General features: G+C 35.2%; 1 protein-coding gene across 1 annotated transcript; it reads right to left on the bottom strand.

Moving 5' to 3' along the window:
- Window positions 1-1,623: 1,623 nt before the first annotated feature.
- Window positions 1,624-8,762, bottom strand: LOC132029724 (N6-adenosine-methyltransferase MT-A70-like). The gene is made up of 7 exons (XM_059419061.1): window positions 7,681-8,762; window positions 7,178-7,276; window positions 6,544-6,627; window positions 6,105-6,460; window positions 3,195-3,411; window positions 2,857-2,936; window positions 1,624-2,260 (listed from the first exon to the last, which is right to left on the bottom strand). Exons 1-7 carry the CDS (start codon window positions 8,752-8,754, stop codon window positions 1,981-1,983), a joined length of 2,190 nt encoding a protein of 729 aa, XP_059275044.1. The 5' UTR covers window positions 8,755-8,762; the 3' UTR covers window positions 1,624-1,980.
- Between the last annotated feature and the right edge of the window lie 5,735 nt (window positions 8,763-14,497).

Raw genomic sequence — 14,497 nt, 5'->3', positions numbered from 1 at the left:
CTCCGTCTCAAATTATGTCGTGATTTCTGAAAAATATTATCTCAAATTATTTGTCACTTTAGAAATTTAAGACAAAATTAATTATCTTTTCCCATTTTATCCCCAACAATAATTATTCTTAAAGACTAAAAACACCTCAATTATGGGGTAAAATAGTTAGAAATTTATCATAATTAGTATAATATTTCTTAAGAAATGTGTAAAAGAGAATCACGACAGATAATTTGAGACAGAGAGAGTAAAAGGTAGTTCCGGACAGGAAGGCCCAAGGGGGAAAGTAGAACAATAGGAAGTAATGAAGTATATGAGATTAAACATTGAGTGAAGGCCAAAAAGGAGTTATTGTTGGACTAACATTCCAGTCCAACATTCCACCAAAACGTAGTACAAATTTGAATTGTGAGCAAAAACTCATAATTAAGGTAAGATTTAATTCTGACTTTATCTTCTCTTTCATTTTTCTTTATTCTGAATCACCCCAAAGAAAAACTAAAATAATAAAGTAAGGATATAGCATCAAAAAGGGAAAAGCCCCAAAAGACAATCCAATAACAATTGTACCACTGGAATTTGAGGATTTCAAGACTTGCCTCTTTTGAATATTTTGGGAGAAAAGAAAAGCATAGCACTAGTTTATTTAATAGGAACTCAAAAAGAATGCTTGTGATCTGCCATGAAAAAGAAAAAAAATAGTAGTAACTCAAAAAGACAAGTAAACATTTGTGACAAGTTTTATAATTATTTAAAAAGTATATGTAACATATGCATGCTAGCTGGAGCCAGCAATTCGCCGACAACTATGCTATTCCTCGTGAAAAGGCGCGACCTAAATTAAAAATCTTCATTAAATTGGGCAAAACTTACTACTCCCTCCGTTTCAATTTATATGAATCTATTTGACTGGACACGACATTTAAAAAAAAAAAAGGAAGACTTTTAAAACTTGCGGTTCAAAATAAGTCTTGAAAATTTGTGTGGCTGTAAATCATTCATAAAGTGAATTTATTTCCAAATTAGGAAAGAGATCATTTATTTTAGCATCGCGAAAAAAAAATGAATTAAAAAAAGGCAAAAATAGTGCTCAAACAAATTAAAAAAAAAAAAAGGCTTTTAAAACATGGTTCAAAATAAGCCTTAAAAATTTGTGTGGAGTATAATATATGAGCGAATTGGCATCTACAGTTTGTGTTATGATAAGAACAAAAATACTACGATAAATACATGCTCTTTCTAAAATCTTACGACTTAAAAATGTTACATAGGAGTAAAAAATTTAAGAAAACACCAAATAAGGCAAAGCGTTTCAATAGCTAGATTCAAGAAAGGCTTATCTTGGGCCGAGGATCTATCGGAAATAACATCTCTATCCCTACAAAAGAATCTGCGTACACCCCACCCTCCCAAAAACCCACTTGTGGGATTACATTGAGTATGTTGTTGCACTTCGATAGCAAGATTCAAGAGCCAGGAAAAACACACGGGAAAAATCAGATTTTTTTTTTTTTTTGTAGTTATTGCACATTACTCATAAAGTTAACTCTTTACATTATTTAATACTAACTCGATTAATTAAGTGATCTTTGGGCAAGGACAGAAAACCATAGCAAAAAGTGGTAAGTACAGTAGCCAGAAAAAGAGTATCTGTTTGATCATTCTTGAGCTTTGATGTAGATTACACTTGCAACCAAAAACTCAGGGCATCCATTCACCAAGTGGACTAAGTTTGCTAAAAGGATATACCTGCTTACAAGTTACATGTAAAACACTACCTATTCTCGATGAAACAACAAACAGGGTAGTAGTACATTTTATCAACTATCATACTTCAGACAGCTGCAAGGCTTCTTTCTTATGGTTAACAGCAGGCACATTGTGACTCATTGTGCCACCATCCACCAGCAAAATCTTGAATAGGGCAAAACTACCTGGACTACATGCGTTAATAGCACTACAGGGAGAACTAGTTTTGCAACAAAGTTATTAGCTAGTCATCTCCACATCACGGTTTACTGCTTTTCCTTCAGTTGCATAGGCTGCATCTGATGCAGTGGCCTCAGCGACCTGGGTCCCTGCAGCCTTTGATTCCCCTCCAGCAAACGCATTCCTCGTTTGATTAGAACTTGAATCTATTTCCATCACAGATGGCCTTGGAGGTGATGAAGGTTGCACCTCCACATCTGGATATGCAGCCTTGAACCGTGCCCTAAGCCCTTCATCAACTAATCGTACGCCTTGTAGTTGGTTCCCAAGCGACATCCACCTGATACATGTATGGATCGTTACATTTACAGCTTATCTTAACTAAGTGCAATGGAAGAATATGAAGACTAAATTATTTCTCCAGGAATACAACAACATACCCAGTGCAATGGTGTCTAATAAAGTTTACTACAACTAACTCTTCACTAATAAGAAAATTTTGAGGAATCCTTTTTTTTTTTTTTTTTTTTTTTTTTGCGCTTAGTGCACCGGGCTGCCCCTTTTTTTTTCCTTTTTGGGAGAACATACTAGAGAAGAGAACTAATTAGTTCCACTAGATATGGAGATATTTTCAAGCTTTAATTGTTAAAATTGAAGAAAAAAAGAGTTTATTCTATTGTACTAGCACTGACCATAAACCAATATTTCAAGCAGAAAGGACTAAGTTTTTACATCACATATAGTAGATCACATTCTTATGTTCTAAGACATGATAACGAACAAGCTCTTAAAATCAAGAACATAAATTATTAGAAGTTAGAACCCAATAACAGTTCCCTCCATATGTGATCGCGGGGGTGCAACATTCTTAAAAAAGCATGTCTAATAGACTCAGACTTTCAGTTGAAGATCTAAAAGTAGATCAAGAATGCATACCCGCCATGAACATTGTGCATCCGAGCAAATAACTCCAGCTTTCTTGTCCTTGGACTAATTCTTTCGAGCAAGGGGTACATCTAACATGTCAAAACAAAAGCAAAGTTTATGTATAACCCAACAACATAGGTCAAAGTATCAACGGAAACTAAGAAAAGATGATAAAATACTAACATAGAATCACAGCCATTAAACTTAAAGTAACACTAAAAGTACCGACATTTAAAAATAATTAGGTTATTGCATGAACACCAATAAATGTTTATGCTTTGAAGCTTTCAGTTTCTACCTCTTATTTTCTTTTCCCAAAAGAACAAAAGAATCTAAATTTATCTCACCTCATCTGGCTTACGACTCGTTTCCCGAACCTCTGCTACAATGACATCAGTGTCAATATTCCTGTTCACCTCTGGATTTCCCTTTATTCCAACAAGGCAATGTTCCTTGCTGTGATTGAGCCAATGGCCTGTCCTGCCCGTTCTGATGATTCGCTGAAGTTGATTGGTCTTAACCCAAATGATCTCCTCAACACGCTTGTAACCCCAAAGCTCTAGACTGCACGAACCATATCAATGTGATGGAAATTAGCAGTCATAACTCTTTTATTCACAGAACAGGAATTATATAATTCTGAAAACATAACACCAAAGGATGACCTGAGTCTTTAGAGTTCTGCTAACTTCACCACCAACTAGAACAAGTCAAATGTGCCCCAAGGTTAACAACACAAGCTTCCAATGCTTTTTTTCTTCCTATAAGCTTCTAATGCTTGGTTCAAAAATAAAGGGAATTTTCAGACTGGCCTATTCTGTATATATATTGATGAGGTAAAGATATTGTTATAGATATATAGCAAGCTCTAAGGTCTAAGCCCATGCCTGACTGAAACAACTCTAGAACAGATGGTAAACAACACAAGATTTCCATATGCAAATAAGAAGTAGCCAAACCAAGCAGTTGTTCGACAGAACCAAAGAGCAAGACGTATTCAAATTCTAGAAGCTTAATGTTCCAAAAGTAAAATGTTATACTATCAACTTTACATATCAATATGCTAAGTGCTAACTGATAGGTATACCTGGATCATCCATGACAAGTGAAGGAACAAGATTGAGCAACACCAAAGTGAACTATACATTTAGGGGTTGCTTCGTTTAGAGCCATGTTATGCAGAGATTAGTAATGTAGGGATTTTTTTTTTGAAAAGGTAAAAAGATAGAGAATTTATATAATGTAGGGATTATTTTTTGTTGAGTGTTTAACTTGACATATTACCAATTACTACTCTCTCTGATTCATTTTGTGTGTCTTAGTTTGACTCAACACCGAGTATAAGAAAGTAGGGGAGACTTTTGAATCTTGTGGTCCTACATAAAATATGTGTGTAATGAATCAAAATGCCCTTCAAGCTTGTGACCTCAAAAATTTCATATGGGATGATGATATTAAAGAGTTACTAAATATAGAAAGTGGCATTCTTTTTTTAATATAATAAAACGGAAAGACACATAAATTCAAATAGAGAAAGTAATATACCCTGTATAATTTAAAATGTGTTTAATTTTGTAATAAAAAAAAAGTTTGTTTACTATTATGAGATACCTTTTTCATTTTAGTGTTTTTAATCTGTTTATCACTAATCTCCCTCCGCATTCTTATTCCACGTTGTATCCCGCATACAATAATACTATTTCTAAATAACTTGTGCCAGTTTTATTTATGAGTAAAACAAAAAGTAACAGCCAACAATGTATAAATTAATGATGGATTTTATGCGGAGATTAAATCTCCTAAAACCCCAACAACCAAGAGACCTTTTTTTAATGAAAAAAACCCCCTTGTTCTCTTAAAATACTTTCCTCCCGCCATAGGAAGATATCAAAAGGCTTCCACTCCAAAAGTAGCATTTAGTATTTCAATATGAGGAGGTTGAAGACATATTTTGGAACGTGTTTAAGACACCTCCCAACTAAAAACTCTTAAGTCGGGGATCGAGAAAGATATTCATAAAAGTGCTACCACATACAATTGCACGCATCAGGGAAAGGACCTTAGTATCCAACAGATTGAAGGGAGCGAAATTTTTGCCAGCGTTTCAAATTATCATTGACATGCATACACATCAATGCTACTACGTCAGACACTAAAGCATCCTCTACATTTGGACACTTCTAAGAAATACCAACCATAGATATAATCCTGAAAATATTACAACTTGATTCCTTTCTCTAAATTTATAATCATATTATTTCTGCAGTTCAACGGTTTCGGTTTCACTTGAAAAACAATTAAACAGTGTTGTATTGGTACATACAGTCTACATAATATATGTTTTATATTACTCCCTCCATCCTATTCTATCTTGCAAGCATTTCCTCAATTCCAAACGACTTGGGGGTCGCCTAATGTTTTGTTGCATTAATTAAATAGAGAATATCTATCAACAATACAATTGCGTGCCTTATTAGGTCTGACTTTCTTTTTGGGTAAGTAATCTAGGTCTGACTTTCTATATATGTATAAGATTATTTTTCTAAATATATGTATATGCATATAGTTTCAAGAATTCAAATCATCGAAGATCTTAAATTTGAACGAGGATTAATATCACCCTATAATAGAACAACGATTTAAAATATCATGCTATAATTGAACAACAATTTAAATCCTAATATTTTCCTCATGAAAGAAAATCGCACAATATGAGAAAGCATCTTACTATGCAGTAACGTATCCTGTTCCAGGAATTGTACATCAAGGTAGCATAACTCAACATACGGGAGACTTTCCCATTATTAATAAAATTATTTACCTGATTAAGAAAAAAAATAATGTGGGAGCGCGTAAGCAGTAAGATCAGTAAGCATTATCTTTATCTCCATCCATGTTTTCAGTTGTTAAATTCTCAACCCATCCACAAAGAAATGCTTTTTAGCATGTGCCCCATTTTTATAGGATCCCCATTAGAACATCAATTCAACAACCAAAAAGTCACATATGATGCTATCAATAGTAATGCTATTCCACAAGAATGATAGTCAAGCCACTCACCGTTAATAAAAGCATTTTACAAGAATTATAATCAATCTCCAATCAACTTGAAAAGCACAAACAATTAGAGAGCCTTTTATCTTATGCAGGGGCATACTTCAGATTTTACAGATCTAGGTCAGGCTATACATGTCAATTTTTTGTTAACATCTAGCAAAAGATGTTTTATAAATTGAAAGTGAGAGGAGGACTCTAACCATTCCCGTCCAAGCTCCATTGCACGTCCGGTGACCCAAAGGAATATAAGACCATCAGTTTGCAGTGCAGGGACATTTAGAGTACGCATTTCATCATCAGCCATTGTCCCATAAGGCAATTCCATATGAATATCCCATGGTGGATCAGCCATTATAACTCCAAATTGCCCTAAAATATCCATTCTAAATGACCGTATGTCACAATTAATCCATTGTGGTTCACCAAGCTCTACTTCTGAGCAGTAATGAGCACGCTGAGGCTTCAAAGCCTTGGGAGGGCCCAAGGTACCTGCTCCCATCATCATGGGTGATACATCTGGTGTCGAGTCAAGCTCATAATGGACATATTTGCATGTCTGCCAATTAAATGAGTGTAAGGAATCTATTTCCAGCCGATATAAGCAAATCCTTGTGTAAACAAGTTAGTCAGGGAAATCACCTTCATGTGACGGCAAGTATCAAGAAAAGAGCAATCACCTAAGTTGACATCAGTATGTGCAGCAATTATTCGCCGAAAATGAACCTAAAATACATCATAATATAGTTAGCATATCTATCCGAAACAAAGGTAATGATTAACAGTGTTTCTTAAAAGCGAAAAACACAAAAAACGTCAAGATCCATGGGGCTTCAAGCGAAAAGCAAGAAGTAAAGTGCACAGTTGACAGATAATTACAATCATACATTATATGAACTTAGCACAATGATAATCAAAATTTCAATAAATAACTAATTTTGACATCCGCTATGCAATAATGTCGAAATTAATCCAACTCATCAAAGTTGAGAATCAAAGAATCGACTGTTTCTCGTTGGATCACTTTGTGTGTCACTGTTTGAAGCGCACACTTAACTGAAATGAATAACTTGGCCCGCGAAGCGACAACCCCTTGCTGTGCATCACTTAATCGACAAAGCAATGACCTTTAATAACATTGTAATTGACACCATCTACAATCTTCATTAATGGTTAGGAGTACTATTCTATGTTCAAAACAAATAGTAACAATTTTAAAACTTCAAAATATCATAAGATAGTTAGAGCAGTGACACCTAAAATGACTTGGTCTAACCTTATCACAAGCAATGTAGGAACCAGCTTGGCGTCGACAATCTTCCTTTGTTAAAGCTGAACAATATTCCTTCACCTGGGAACCACCTTTGCTTTTGAACTGGAATACAATTTAAATAAAAAGGCATCAATTAATATGAGCTAATGCACTACAAAAGCTCTAGCAACAAAACAAGAGATAAGAAAACATGTGCAGCAGGAGCAACAGAGGAAATTCAAACAATATGGATAAGTGAACCCATTTCAATTAAAAGGCAAAAAAGACAAAGTTAGGGAAACGAAAAAATGAATTTAGGCACACTGCAATTGAAGTAGAAATATGAAATAGGCACGACGTAGCAAATTTCACTTATTTCCATAATGCATTGTACCAAAGAATGCAACTTAATCAATTCATTATATCTGTGAGAAATTTATATCTTTATAAGTCAGCATCCATTTTCTCAATAACATTATCAAACAAAGTCTTTGAAATAAAAATAAAAAAGTAGAATTTTCCAATACCCTTGCAGCGACAGCAGATTCCTTGGCAGTTGGCCGATGAATAAGGTCCAACAACTCCTCTCCGGTTTTCGATTTCTGCAATTCCTTAAAACTTTTCTTATTCAACATATTCTCTAAATCCTTCATTTCATCTTCTTCCGACTTAGGTTTCAACAAAGCAATAGAATTTCCTCCTCCTCCTCCTAAAACCGGCCCCATTGGTGGTCTAGGCATCGGTGGTGGAACACCAACACCTCTCGGCATCCCCATCATACCCACCATTCCTCTATGCCCGCCTCTCGGTCCCACCATATTCCCCGGAAACATCATACCCTGCATATGTGGATGATGGTCCCACATTCCAAAAACCCCTCCACCATTATTATCACTCACTCTTTTCACCATTTCTTGATTACTATTACTATTACTATTCCGATTTCCCCCCTCATTTTGCTTACTTTCGGGCAATTCTTTCAACAACCTAGTCCTATCAATATTCAACACCATAATCCTAGATTTCCCACTAACAACAAAATTCTCCAACTCCACACAACCGTTATCCTCCGCCATCGATTTCAACGCCATTTCAACGGCCATTATCGCTCCCGACTCCCCACCTAACTCCCTAATCGCCGCCTTCTCAGCCTCCATATTCGACGAATCATTCTCCAACTTCCTCAACAACGTCGACGAATCAATAGCACTAAACGGCACTCTCTCCAACAAACACACAGCAACCATAGCCCTAACAACCAACAATGGCCCACCACATTCATCAATTACCATTCTCTCCTTGTCACTGCTACTTCTAGAAAGTTCCGTAACACGTGGGGCACTGATTTTCGGGACGTGTAGATTAGGGTTGGGGGTGTTAGGGAGGGTGGTGGGTAATGGGGTGAAGGGCTTGCCATTGATGGATGAGATGGTTTGGAGTGAGAGGTCTAAGGAAGAGACGATGTTGGGGAGTATGGTTTGCTGTAATGAGGAGATGAGTTCGAGTTGGGTGTTGTGTAGGGTTTGAATACGGCTTTCGTGTTGTTGACGGAGCTCTTTTATCGTGCTCACTTCGTCTGTGCCGTCGGATTGAGTTTCCATTGTTTGCTGTTTTGATTCAATCTTTGCGAGGTTTATTATCAGTGGAGAAGGGTTTTTGTGTTGAAGGGAAGAGGGAAAATCAGGAAATGATGGATGATACTGCTATTGTTGACTCATCTCATCTAACTTTGCTCATTCTTTTACGCATATTTTAATTTTCTTAAATTATTATACTTTCCGCGCTATTTAAGTGTCTTACTTGGATTTACTATAGAATTTAAGAACAGATCAAAAAAGAAAGTAAAATACTTTGGTGCTGTTTGACCATAAAAATTATTCATTTTTTTCCAGAATTTTTTTTCACTTTTGGGTGTTTGGCCATAAATATTCCGAATACAACTTAAAGTTGTATTCCGGAATACCAGAAACTCAAAAAACTTGTTTTTAAAAAAAAAAATTACTTTTTTCACTTTTTTACAACTACAATTTCAAAAACTATGGCCAAACACAACTCCAACTCCAACTTCAAAAATTTCAAAAAAGTGAATTTGTTTTTGGTATATATGACCAAACGCCTATTTAAATTAGGACGGAGGGAGTAGGAATTTTTTTTAAAAGAATTATGATCCATTTTATTGTAATATATAATGCGTATTACTTTTATTTAAATAACTGTTAAATATGTAAATTATATTTGAAAAACATAATGATTGAAGTTCAAGTTGAGACCAAGTAATGTGAAGCAAAGGTCCAAATTTATTCCCGAACAATGTGAAATGGTCTAAATTTATCATCCGATATCCACTAATATTTGGGATCAGATCGACCCTTACCTCAGACCCCCCCGCCCCTTCCTAAAATCACCCTGCCTCCTTGCCTAATTCATAATATTAGTTCATTAGTTAAAGAACAATTCTTATATCATTTGATATACAAAAATACCATAAATTGCAATTCTCTTTGTAGCAACACGGTGAAAAAGTATACTATTGACATCCAAAGTTCACCTGATTTGAATATTACAAAGTGAAAATGGGCGAATACTCTTTCTATTGCAATTTATATGACTTTTTCTTTCATTTTAGAAGTTTCAAATTGTTTGATACTATTAGCTAACAGGAGTAATATCATTCCACATCACTTCGACGTTATGTTTAGTCTATAGGATTAAAAAAATCAAAAACATTCTAAAGTAACTTGTTAAATTCCTGTCAATCAAACATGAAACAAATGGAGTACTTTGGTTAATAAGACAGATGATATGATAGATGAAGCTCTAATGTGTTTGGAGAGAATAGACCAATATCTAATTAAATTAGTTCAATCCTGGCGTTGATAGAATTTATTTCCAGTCATACTGAACGATGGCTTACAAGATTGTTTAAATTGTGCAGTCAAAATTTCTAAGTCCCAGGGTCAAACTTTACTAATTTATACAAGTCATGTCACCTCAAAAAAGTACAGTGATATAGACCAAAGCTATTCTTGCCTTAGAAAATGGAATTACTATAGTACAAAGGATCAATAGGGTAAAACTTATACAAGTGTTTACACCAAATCAATGGAGATGTGACATGTGTTTGAATATTTATAATTATCACTTAACCATGATTAATTAATTAATTAATATATATGTGTATATATATATATATGCCTTCATAAATCACTTAACCATGATAAATTGCATTAGTTTGGTGTAAACCCAATGTAGGTAAGTATTTTACCATAAAACTTTACTATCACCCATTTTATACTACCCATTTTATACTAACCTATTATCACTATATCAAAAATATATCAATACATATTACTATTTTCTCCGTTTCAATTTACGTGTCACTTTTTCTTTTTTTAGTCAGTTAAAAATATTTTTTTAATTTTAAACTTTTCATTTTATTCTCGATGAGGTAATTTATAGTCATAAGTTTCTAAGACTTATTTTAAATTAAAGTTTCAAAAGTTTTTTTTCCTTCCTAAAATTCGTGTCAACATATTTACATAAATTGGGAGGGGATCAGTATTACTTTGACATTTTACATAATTATGATAAATTAATAAAATTTATGTATCTATCACGTGCCGATAAATTTTTATCCGAGCGGTAAATTATTTTTGAAAACTTCAAACACCTCAATTATGAGAAATGGCATAAATAAAATAAATATTCGATAAAAAGAGATTATTTACTGTCACCCACTTTATACAGTGTATACATTTAAATTTCCTGCTTCTTTTGTCAGACTTATTTCTCTATTTCCCTCCCTCTCTCCTTTAACTGTAAAAGTGCATCTGCAAGGCAAGCAAGTGATAATGTTTTTCTTGCAATCAAGTTTTTATTGGTTGAACATTAAACTTTTCTGGTCAAAGTACCAGGATGTTGAGTTAATGAAAGCAACCTTTTCCATAATACGGGTGGTTTGCTTCACCGTGGGGTGCGATAAAAGGTTGCTTCACTGTGGGGTGTGCTTATAAATAGGTGTTATGAATTTGGTGAGTTCACCTTCATCAATATTCTTGATAGAGATTTTGTATCTTTTTTTTTTTTTTTTTTTTTTTTTTTTTTACCACTCAGGCTTACATATTTTTCATTCATATAATTAAATGGCAAAAATACATCAAATGACACTTAAACTATACCTAAAAAGTTGAGTTCACACTCAAATTATGCAAGCGACCTATTACACACCTGAATATCTAAAAAATGAATTTAATACCACCCTAAAAGCTGATGTGGCACAGAAAAAATTATAATTAAAAAATAGGCGCGTTTAGTTGATTTTTTTAAATCTTTTTATGTTTTTTTTTTTTGCCTAAATATACCCCTCACCCCGCCCGCCCTCCCCCCCCCCCACTTCTTCATCTTCCCCTCTTCTCCCCTCCACGCCCCCTCCCCTCCCCCCCCCACCGCCGCCCTCCACCTCCACGTCACTCCACTCCTTCTCCTCCACCTTCACGCCACCCCCTTCATTTCAAATTCACAAACAAAAAATCTGAAACATAACCCACTTCTTCTTCTTCTTCAAAAACCACCCAATGATTTCTCCAACCAACCAAAGCAACACCCACCACCACCCCACCGGAAAAATTGAATTGAGGAACAAATCATCCAATTTCTCCTCAAATTCATCCCATTTACACTCAAATTCGTCCAAGTTTAAGAAACAATACATAACTACAATGAAAAAATTGCATGAATTTCCCTTCAAATGGACTTTTAACAACAATGAAGAAATTGCACGAACTGCCCTTCAAATGGACTTTTAACAACAATGAAGAAATTGCACGAACTGCCCTTCAAATGGACTTTTAACAACAATGAAGAAATTGCACGAACTGCCCTTCAAATGGACTTCCTCCATTTTCCTCTTCTTCTTCTTCTTCCATAGCCACCGTAGCACCACCATTTCTCTGCTCAACCTACTATTGAACCACCACTAAACCACCATCATTCCCTATTTTTTCACTGGTGAGCTTAAGATTTGGTTTGTCCAAATTTTCCAACCCATTTTCCCTATTCTTCTTTTATTCTTTACAGATAGTTTTGTTTGTGGATTTGATAGTAGTTTTGTCTTCTTCCAAACTTTTTCCTTTGTAATCAATTTTTTTTATTGAATTTGAAAGATTATCATTAATTTGGGTTTGGTAGCTAGTAAAACTGATGGTGGATGGTGATGATGAAATTAATAATTGGGTTTGGGGTTGATATATGGATATGGTGGTGGCTTAATGGTGGGATGGTTTAGCGATGAAGAAGGGATAATTATTATAGCATTTTAATATAATTATAATATATATTAACAAAAGAAAAATCAAATGGATAAAGAAAAGGAAAAGAATATAATTTTTTTAGAAGATTTCCGGAGCCGGCGTGGCGCTAATGGCGAGTGAAACACACCCCCCCCCCTCTTCCCTTGTGCAACCGGTTATGTGCACATCAGGTGGTATTAAATTCACTTTTTAGATGTTCAGGTGTGTAATAAGTCGCCTGCATAGTTTGAGTGTGAACTCGACTTTTTGGATATAGTTTAAATGTCATTTGATGTATTTTGCCTAATTAAATCTCAACATAAGCAAACTTTCTTCAAAATCATGCTCATGAGTCATCGCCATATGAAACCTCCAAAAACACGCCTTAAAACATAGAACTTCAAAAAACCTTCGACCATCCTACTTCCTTCTTCTACTCCCATACTTTCCTCGTTTCTTCTTCAATAACTTCAGCGCTCTTCTAGACTAACGAGCTACATTATCTCTCTTATTGTGGGATGTGCTTATAAATAGGTGTTCTTACCCATTTCTTACCTTTTTTGCATTTATCAGCTATGGCAAAATTTATGGTCCTGAGAGTAAATCTCCCCTGCACAACTTGCAAAATGTTGCGATTATCAAAATGGAAGGTAATCTCTATGGACTTGCAAAAAGTCTAATAATTTAATGGAATTTCATGATAGACTGACCTCATCCAACTTTGCTCCTCGGTGACTGATCTCATCCATCTTTGCTCATTCTTTTACACATACTTTATTTTCTTATATTATAGTTGTCACACCCCAACCTTGGTGAGGTGTGATTGGCACTCGACACCTACTTAGGGCCGAGCTAACCAAACTATGACCCGTATCATCTATGTGCCGAAAGACAAACAAGGCCAACCTGTGAACATGATGATATCATATATAACAAACACTGGGCCATCTAGGCCAACATACGTTTCTATAACCAATAGCCTAAAGGCATACATATGTATAAGTACAAGGGCTATGAGGCCAACATTACGACTGACATGATATGACTCACTGTGTGCATTACTCTATCTGTAAAGCCTCTATATATATATATATATATATATATATATATAAGTTCGAAATACATATACGACATATACGATCGGCTATGCTCCGGAAAGAAGTGGAGCTCACCCCTCCAGCCGATACTCGACAACCCTTTTCGGTGCAATCCTCCCCGTCAATGTCGAAGGCTGCGGGCATGAAGGTTGCGTCCCCAGGCAAAGGATGTCAGTATGAAATAATGTACCAAGTATGTAAGGCGGAATGAAACATAATAATAACAATATCATACTGTAGAATAAGAGGGATAAGAATCAACCTGTGAACCTTTGACTTACCACCGAGAATTTGAAACTCCGTGTGATACTATAACCTCTTCACACGATCGTATGCATCTTTATGTATCTATAACATTACTGTACTGATGAGAATCTAGCGTATATGCCCCCCTATGACTCTCGTATGCATAACCACATCTGAATGACTTTGCACCTATACGTATCATAGTCCGTCCATAGGGCATACAACCTTTCTTAATACAATGAACGTGATACAAATGCAATGCAATATATGAATATCATATATGTGTGTATATATATATATATGCCTTTACCCATTCGCTCCGTCGAGCATCATATCATATCGGCCCCTTCGGGCATCATAATCATCATATACAAGCTAATCAGGTGGTTTGCGTATATAACTCCATAGCCCTTCCCATACCCAATAATATCATGATGCATAAGTATATAAATATGTATGTATAGATGATGCATGACAAGACTTATGAAACTCGGAAATCCCTTCGGAGTGACTTTCTAGTCGTTACCTTCCTACCTTGTTAAGAACATCTTCTTATTATCATAAGCCCCCTTCGGGACTTAGAATCCTTATGAAAATATATACAAAATATGAAACCTTATATACATGCCCGTTCGGAACTTAGGAACTCAAGACATGATCAATATCATCATATGGGAAACAAAAACATAAGCTCTTAACACTTCTAGGAATAG

Source organism: Lycium ferocissimum, chromosome 9, assembly GCF_029784015.1.
Source record: "Lycium ferocissimum isolate CSIRO_LF1 chromosome 9, AGI_CSIRO_Lferr_CH_V1, whole genome shotgun sequence".
Taxonomy (NCBI): domain Eukaryota; kingdom Viridiplantae; phylum Streptophyta; class Magnoliopsida; order Solanales; family Solanaceae; genus Lycium; species Lycium ferocissimum.
The sequence above is the reverse complement of the archived record's forward strand: the minus strand, read 5'-3'. Positions and strand labels throughout refer to the sequence as shown.

Bases quoted from the DNA above. Each gene is read 5' to 3' on its own strand.
- LOC132029724 (XM_059419061.1), bottom strand. From the start codon at position 8,754: ATGGAAACTCAATCCGACGGCACAGACGAAGTGAGCACGATAAAAGAG. The intron at 6,628-7,177 runs GTTAGACCAAGT...GATGTATTTTAG, and splicing joins CCTACATTGCTTGTGATAAG to GTTCATTTTCGGCGAATAAT. The intron at 2,937-3,194 runs GTGAGATAAATT...TTGACATGTTAG, and splicing joins CGAGTCGTAAGCCAGATGAG to ATGTACCCCTTGCTCGAAAG.